Source organism: Dendroctonus ponderosae, unplaced genomic scaffold (genome assembly GCF_020466585.1).
Source record: "Dendroctonus ponderosae isolate FM_Combo_2020 unplaced genomic scaffold, Dpon_F_20191213v2 Dpon_F_20191213_5, whole genome shotgun sequence".
Taxonomy (NCBI): Eukaryota; Metazoa; Arthropoda; class Insecta; order Coleoptera; family Curculionidae; genus Dendroctonus; species Dendroctonus ponderosae.
This window is the reverse complement of record NW_026018715.1, coordinates 11,704,589-11,713,359: the sequence shown is the minus strand read 5'-3', so window position 1 is coordinate 11,713,359 and position 8,771 is coordinate 11,704,589. Positions and strand designations below refer to the sequence as shown.

Genomic DNA, 8,771 nt, shown 5'->3' with positions numbered 1-8,771 from the left:
GATTGAAAAACGAGTGTTCTTGCTGATTTTGCTTCCGAGAAACATGCAAAACGGGACGGAAAACATGAAATTTTGTAATAATCTTGCGCAACCCTTGCACAAAACAACGATCATTTTTCTAATTTCGTAAATAACAGAAGACTGCATTTTTTCTGGCTCAGAATCCAGTAAAGCTGGAGATTAGTTTCCTGGTAGTTTTGTAGAGCAAAGTGTGATTTATATGCTGAAAAATTCGGTTTTGAGTCATGATCAAGCAATTTTTGAGAATATTGTGAACTAATTTTTGAGTTGAGTTTTCTTAATTTTGGAAGTTGCTCTAGCAGCACTAGAATTCATTAAAGCTGGAGATTCAGTTTCCAGTCGTTTTGTAGACCAAAATGTGTTCTATATGGGGAGAACGTTTCGATTTTGAGTTGAAAGTGAAGTTTTTATCAGGCAATTTTTAAGAATATTTTGATTGTGTTTTTCAATTTTGGAGTTGTTTTTGCGGGCGTAAGTTGGGTATTTATTTTCTCAGAAAGCAGTAAGGTCTGGGACTCATTTCCAGATGCGATTTGAAGTGCAAAGTGCGTTCTATATGTGGGAAAAGTTTTAATGTTGAGTGATGATCAGGCAATATGTGAGAATGTTCTTAATTTTAGAAGTTTCAAGATCTAAGTTTGGCATCTGAATGTGTTTTTCACTCAATTCACTATTGAATATGTTTTGCAGAACCAAGTGGATTCTTTTAAATGTGCAGAAAGTTTCTATTTTGAGTCATTATCAGGCAATTTTTGGGAAGTTTTCAAATGTGCTTTTGATTTTTCAAATGGCTTTTGCAGCTCAAGGTTTGGCATTTTTTTTCTCCTCAGAAACCAGTGAAGTTGGGGAGTCGCTTTCGTTTGCCGTTTGTGGGACAACATGTGCTCTATACCTGCAGAAACTTTCGGTTTTGAGTCGTATCCAGGACACTTTTAGAAAGTTTTGTATATATATGCTTTTGATATTTGAACTTACTTTTGCACTCCAAAATTTGAAATTTATTTTCTCGGAAGCCAGTCAAACTCAGATTCTTTCTTGGGGCGTTTTATGCTAGAAAGTGCGCTTTTTCAAATGAGTTTTTGAATTTCGGAAATATTTTGCAGCTCGAAGTTTGGCGTATATTTTCTAACCACCCAGTAAGTTCGGAAATTTAGATTCAGATGAGTTTTTTAGGGAAAAGTATATTCTGTATGGGGAAAATGTCTCTCGTCGTCAGCTTTTTTGAGAATTTTTCGGAAGTATTTTCGAATTTTGCAGTTGCTTTTGCAGGCCTATTCCGCATTTATTTTCTCAGAAACCAATAGAGCTGGAGATTCATTCCCTGGTACGTTTTGTAAGGCAAAGTACGTTCATAGGTGGAAAACTTTCATTTTTCCATTTTTGTTTTTTGATTTTGAGTCATCGTTAGAAAATTTTTGGGAAATTTTTCAACGTGTCTTTATTTTAGAAGTTCCTTTTGCAGCAGTAAGTTTGTCTTTCATTTTCTTTGAAACCAGTAACACAAAAATTAAACTTTTGGGTGCATTTTCTAGAACAAAGCGTATTTTTCTATATGTGGAAATAGTTTTGATGTTAAGTCATCATCAGGCAAATTCTCCGCATTTTTGTATAGCACGGTCTAATTCACGATTTGTTAATTCATTTTTTGAACTGTTTTTTTTTTATTTTTGCAGGTGTCTTTGCAGAGCGTAGTTTGGCCATTATTCCTCAATATTGAGAAATGGGTAAGTTTTTAAATAACCATCCTCAAAAGTTATTTTTCCCATATATTTGTCTACGATGTTTGAAAACTATTTAAGGCTGCTTTCAAAACTTTGCACTTAAATTTAGGGTTATTTGGAGTTGTACCAAAACGCGTGAGGATTCACTAATCCGAAGGAAATATTGTCTGTGACAGAATAAATTTCAAACTAACGCAAAATGCTTGGCACCAGTTTTTGATGGAAATAAAATACTGTTTATGATGTTGAAAAAACTCACCGAGCTTATGTGTATCCAACTGTGAGACCTCCACATAATGTCGATCTATTTTCGGGCATTTTTTAGTTTCCATCCCCCTCGAGGTCGAAGTTGCAAATATTATCAACTTCTAAATAATCCCTTTACTCACAACTTTTCCTCGCTCTATTTCTTCGGGAAATGCGTTCTCAGCAGCCAGAGATCTACTAGTTAAGCATAGTTTCAAATTCGATGGCGATTTTCAGGCATTGACAAATTTCCCTCTTCTCCATAAGCCAGAGTTCTAAGTTGTGACCGTGGTGAATGTAAATATTTTTCTTCGCGTTGATAATTGCGTAAATGGTCCGGCTCGAAGGACCAAATGTTGTGTGTAAAATGCGTACATAATCCGGATGTCACGGAAATTGTAAAACTCCTTGTGCAAGGAGAGCTTTATTCAGTATTATGATTTGGTGCGGGTTTCCCTCAACGCATTAGATATTTTAATAAAACTGGCTTAAATAATAATAATTTCGTCACTACATCAGGATAAACTGAAGTATATTTTATCCTAATATATCTTTCAGTGCCGAAATCGAATTTAATAGCCGTGCGGTCCGAAAATATTTGCTTTGAACCGAAAACTCGACTGTTTGATCTCAATAATAGTCAATTCAATAAATTAACACAAATTGTTGAAATGTGTTCGCCGGATATGAGAAATTCCCCGGGGCGAAGATAACTTAACGATCGCTAGTTAGTCCATCTGAAATACCCGTGGAAACATTTACAGCATTCGGTTTATATTTACTTTGGGGTTATTTTCAGGGTTATGAGCCCGCTGATTTTCTAATTGAGTTTAAACTTCCCATAACAGAGATTGGGCCTAATGAAAATAATATTAATAGCAGCCGGAAGTGCGGCTCTATTAAAACGCGATCGATCTAAAAAGGCAAACACTCACTAGATTGCCACAGTCGGTCAGTAGAGTAGCTGGAAAGAAAATTTACTGTAGCTGGAACCCCCGTAAGTGGGCCAAGTGAATCAGCGTCGTCGATAGCGATAGCGTAAGTAGCAGATGTGTCAATTTCATTTCAATCAGCACTAAATAGGGACGGTAATGGAATCGGCCCTCGGTCTATTTGCCGACACTCGAGCTTGTTTGATGTGTTTCCTTCGGCATTATAAAGTTTAATTCGAACGTTCGCTCAGCTATTTGCTTAAGGTCTTTACGCCAATACGAAGAGTAAGTGGTTTAATAGACGCGGTTGTGTATAAGTTTCGACTGAATGGCCCGGATTTCATTACGGGCCTTTCAAATGCGTTTTCACTCGATCCCGAATGCATTGAACTGACTCAGTTGTACATGAAACAACGAACGGTTTCTTCAATTTTCTTCTTTAATAAGGAAGAGGGTTTTTTATTAATCCCGGCTGCTGATCAGGAGTCTTTCACACAACATTTAGGTAGCAAAAGCGGGAAGAAATTTGAGGTCCAAGTAGGTTTTTTCTATCCAAACCTAGTGCCGAACTGCAACTCATTCATAAGTACAGTCTGGAATTCCAGGCATAATGCTTTTTGTAAATAATAAACGCATTACTTTTTTGATAAATAATGTGAACGAAATGTGCAAACGCAAGTCCTTTGACATATATTTCCATGCTTTTTTCGCTGATTTAAATTTTTGGTGCTTGTTTGGCATTTATTTTCTCAGAATGCAGTAAAGCTTGAGGTTAATTTTTTGGTCGGTTCGTAAAGGAAAGCGTTTTCAATAAACTTCGCTCATTTATGAGATTCCACATTTCCTTACAACAAATTTCAGAAACCGTTAGTGGGGTATTTTGCCTCAAAAATTTGTTGGCTTTAAAAAAGACTGAATTTTCCCGCGACTTTTATTACAGATTGATAAACAGTGCTCTCACCTTGCAATAAGAACGAATTATTTATCAAAAGGTCATCAATCAAGAACAATCACCTAGAGGGTATCCTGCAGGATACACTCAGGCTCAAGCTCTAAGGGAAAATTCCAATTAAGTAGTAAATAAATTAATTAAAAAAAATACCTGGACGTTTCGACTGCGATTTTCTGCTATCGCTATCAAAAGAACTTAAATGAACCTAAAAACGAAGTAGGTACATTAATAAATTGTGTAACAATTGGGAGAATGCAAATATGTAAAAATTCGATCTGATAATTCGTTTTTGCAAATTGATATTGAAACAATTTGTAAAAATGACTTCTCAGAGCGATTTTATTTTAAAACAGCAGACAGCAACGTGGAACATTTTTCTAAGGCGAAATACCCAACAAATAGTTTATGAAAACATGAATCCGCCTCAATAATATAGAACATATCTACAACTAACTTCAATTAAAACATTTAGAAAAATTACATCTTTTCCCACTGGAAAATTGTTTTGCATTGATAACGCATTTTAAGATGTTATTCATCATTTTTGCGAGAAATCAATTTGCTCTTTAAACGGGATTTTCGACAATTTCAGTGCTTTTTAATCTGGACTCTACCAAGAGGTATATGATTTCTTAATCAATGATTTTCTCAGATTTCTTTCGCCTTCAAAACTGTAAATAAACTCCATATTCAATAATAGTTTGAATACTTTCACTTTGAGTTTGTTCATCGAAAAACTTGCCTGTGGTATAAGATCCAAATATTATGGTAGAAAATGAAAACTGATGTTGTGAAGTGGGGTTATGCAGTGAAATTGTGCAGTTTACCAATAAATATATATAGATAAATAGATATTTATGTCATTACTTTGGAAAATAAAACCAAATCGTCCCAACTAATAACATTGGTGGAGTAATAGTAACGAAAACAAGCATTAAATTGTCCTGAGGCAGGAGGACAATTTAATGTTTGTTTGATTTGTAAACTGTTCTTTGTAATAAAAATTTCGAGTAATTTTGGAACTGGATAAATTCTGATCGCTTAGAGCGACTTGATTTCTGTTTGAAGCGTTATTTAGTACAATGTTTTTAGTGGGTGTTTTTATAAAAAATAGTGCTTGAAATAAAGTTTCTACAGGGTGGCAAGGGAAACAATGCAAAATTGACTTCACATTCTCCCAGCAGCATCAAGATTTGGAATAGAGTTTTTGAATTTTTCGACCATCTCGTTTATTTACCGAGAGATCTAACAAAAAATTACTTTTTGATCTTGCAGTGATATATTTTTTCTCTTGCCCAGATTTCCAAAATCCAGGCCTTGTGTTGAAGTTGTTGGACTTGTGAAAAAAGTTCGATATACCGAGTTGCCAGAATTAACGAAATATTTGAAAATGAACCTTAGTTGAACATCTGCTAGAATCGCAGTCTGTGATTCACAGCTTTCGGGGGCCATTCTCATTTGAATCATTTTTATGCAACCCTGTATATCGAATATCGAAAGTATTTGATTGCCTATGAAGGGTTCAACAGGAGCTCAAGATCGTGAAAATTGATCCCAGAGCAGAAAAGTTTTGGCTGCAAAACCAAAAAAAATAGTTTTTGAAACGGACTTGTAAATAGAAGAGATGGCCGGAAAAGGCAAAACTCGTTTAGGGCAATTTCGTTTATCTTTTTAAACTTTTAGGGTTGAGATCCAAAAACCTCTTTTCTGTCGCACTGGGAGCATACCGATCTTTATACAAATTTGCATTTTTTACTTGCCATCCTGTAGAAAATGTATCTGCAATGCGTAATTTGTTTCAAAACATTGACTAACAGAAAATGTATGCAGCTAAATAACGCTTCAAACAGAAACAGCATCGTTTGAGGCAATTTGACTGTAACGTTCATTTTTTTGAGCAATTTATGTTACAGGGTGTCCCAAGGATAGAGTAAAGTAAGTTTACGGTTCGCCGGTTTTATTTCTCTCAAAATTATCAGCGACATATTGGGCAGACAAATGTTGCAGCGTAGAAAACAACTTTTTTTCCAAAAGAACACCCTATAAATTTTATTTAATTTTTGAATTTTTTTCTACATTTCTATTATTTTTATGTAAAATGAGGATTAAAATTTGGGTGTTGATAAATCGAAAATTCGTCCGTCGTCTTTAGACACAAAATTTTGAAATTTGACTGGTGATATCACTAAAATGTTAATAAGTATTTGCTTTGCAAGTCATCCAAATCATCATATTTTCTTATTATTTTATGACGCTTTTCCTTATTTATCCGCAGCATTTCGGGTTTAGGGCATTTTTTGCGTATTCAAGTGGCTTTTGCAGTTACGCAAAATTGATTTGGAAACTGTAAAATAAATATTCACAAACCATTTTATTAGAAATTGGTGAATTTCGCGTTCCTACATGGAGTCGTGGAAAAGAATGTTCCCCGGACGTTTTTCAAGCATGAGGGACTTACATCTTCAGAGTGGTCGTGCCTCGAGCAAGCCGACCAATTAGCGCAAAAGCCTCTTATTTGAACCAAGTACTTGAACAGTAGATACTTGACAATTTTTTCACATTTCTGAAATTATCGCAACAAACTAAACCGTGGCTGCTGCCACATCGGCCACATCGAGCAAATAATAATCAGAAAATTAGCGGCGCATTATCGCTTTGTTCCATTTAGTAAAGTGAGCTGTGATAAGCGCCCAGCCCGCCGAAATAACAACACACAATCGGGCTCCAATTAAGCGCTGACCATAACATTTTCACCGCTACTAAATTTAAATTGTTTCATCATGCCGCGGCGTATAAGTGCCTTTGTGCCACCGACTAATTTCCAGCGACTCCTTCTGTTATTACAAATCATATTCATAATTACAAAGCAAATAAAGCCGCCGGTGCTCCCCCAAGCCACACCCGCCATCAGACTTTGCGTCCAATCGCGTCCGGGACACGGACCAATGGGACGCTTGCCACGCCTACCGGACGCAGGGACAGCATCCATTCTGGATGTAGCTGCTTCGGGCAGAGTTTAGTAAGTGTATTAGGCCCTAATAACAGAGTCAACACCAGTAATTTGACTACTATGCCCTAGTGTTTACAAAATGACTATGCTGATGATGGAACGTTTAGTGTCGCCTACTCATAAGCCGCACGACTCGACGGTGCTGGACGGGACCGACCAATATTTGCAACAGAAGAAACTGTGCGAAGATTCGCGCGACATGGATATGTGCGAGGAGGACGAGGAAGATCTGAATGTGGACGTTGAGAATGATGAGAGTTCGTTGTGTCCCGTCGATCTAACGCGTAGAGAGAAATTCACGTTCTGCTCCAAGAGCGATTCGCACAGCGACTTCAGCAGCTTCAAGGAGGATCTGAAGCGGTCGGAAAGTGTTTGTAGTGATTTGAGCCGGAGTCGCAGCCCTCTACGCGATCCCAGTCCGTCGGTGGTAGTGTCTCATCCGCAAAGGCGGCTTGCATTTTCCGTTGAGAACATTCTAGATCCGAACAAATTTACCGGCCGACAGGCAGTGTTTAGTGATGGCATTTGCTGCTGGAAACCCTTGGAATCGTCGAGAGATTCGGCTGATTTTGATGGGAGCGAAACAGGTTTGTTCCCATTCATATCTATTAATGTTACTAGGAAAACTGGAAAGATAGTTAAATATTTAAGGGCATAAAGGGCTGGTAAAATTCAAGAAAAAAATTGGCAATGGACAGTTTTTGTAATTCAAAAGCTCCTTTCCTTCTCCAACTTCACTAAGCTTAAGGCTGAAACCCTCTGTTTTCCTTTTTAGAGCCCTGAGGGTGACTTAAATATACCTACTCGAAACGTCGGCTCGTGAAAAAATAGTGTTTTATTTTTGCCACCATCTGTTGACTGAAAAATCCACAAATCTAAACAGGCGTCTTTAACTGGTTAAGTTTAATTTTGCAACTGCGACTTTTGTAGACACCCGATGTTCCACTGACAATATTCAGAAAATCAAACAGGCTCATTGGAAATTTGTGTGAACCTTACACTGAAAAAACACGCCAAATTTTAGCATTTACCTACACTGGGAAAAAGCTTGCGCAATTTGGTTGCAATTCTTAAAGTGTGTTTTTGGCAGGCAATTAATCCTTGACAATTTAAGGTTTTGTGAAATTATATAGAAATCCAGTCGAATCCAATGCTGGAAAAAATATAGTTTAAATAAAGCTTTAAATGTTTTAAATTTCTACTGTAAACTTTTGGAAACACCCTGTGTTTGAGTGCAAGTGTAATCAGAAAATAAGAGAGACTAGTTAGGAATTCTTGCGAACTCCTCCTACCGCTAGTTTTCCGGTGATACCGTTACACTGAAAAAACATCTTAAAAATGTGTATTATCGTGGTTCTAAAAGAGCTTTAAATTTACTTGAGATTGTTCATGCGGTAGTTCTGATTATGACTGTTCTAAAAAAGGTTTGATTTTTTTGGGAAATTAATGAGAAGAAATGTGTTCATTGGATAAATTGTGATAACCATAACCATAGCAGAATACTCAAGTAATAATGACCTAAATAAAAGAGCTTTTGATTTTTTTGAGTTAAACGTAATTTTCTACTGCGGCTTTTGTGAACACCCTGTATTTGACTTCCAGTATACCCATAAAATGAGAGAGACTTTAGATATTTTACTGCACTCGATATTTTTCAATTGTTACACTGAAAAAACCTGCTGAACTTTACGTTGAAAGCAAGTGCAATCAAAACTAGACAAAATTATCGCTTAAATAAAGCTTTCGAATATTTAAGGACATGAAGAGCTGGCGAAATTCAAGAAAAAAATGGCAATGGACAGTTTTTGTAATTCAAAAGCTCCTTTCCCTCTCCAACTTCACTAAGCTCAAGGCTGAAACCCTCTGTTTTCTTTTTTAAAGCCCTGAGG

At 36.6% G+C, this 8,771-nt stretch overlaps 1 protein-coding gene across 1 annotated transcript in view; it reads left to right on the top strand.

Moving 5' to 3' along the window:
* The first annotated feature begins 6,676 nt into the window (after nt 1-6,676).
* Nucleotides 6,677-8,771, top strand: part of LOC109545404 (homeobox protein slou) — a 10,394-nt gene continuing 8,299 nt past the window's right edge. Inside the window, exons 1-2 of the mRNA XM_048666846.1 lie at nt 6,677-6,891; nt 6,952-7,469. Of these exons, the coding sequence (XP_048522803.1) occupies nt 6,818-6,891; nt 6,952-7,469 (592 nt within the window). The 5' untranslated portion in view covers nt 6,677-6,817. The remainder of the gene's footprint in view (nt 6,892-6,951; nt 7,470-8,771) is intronic.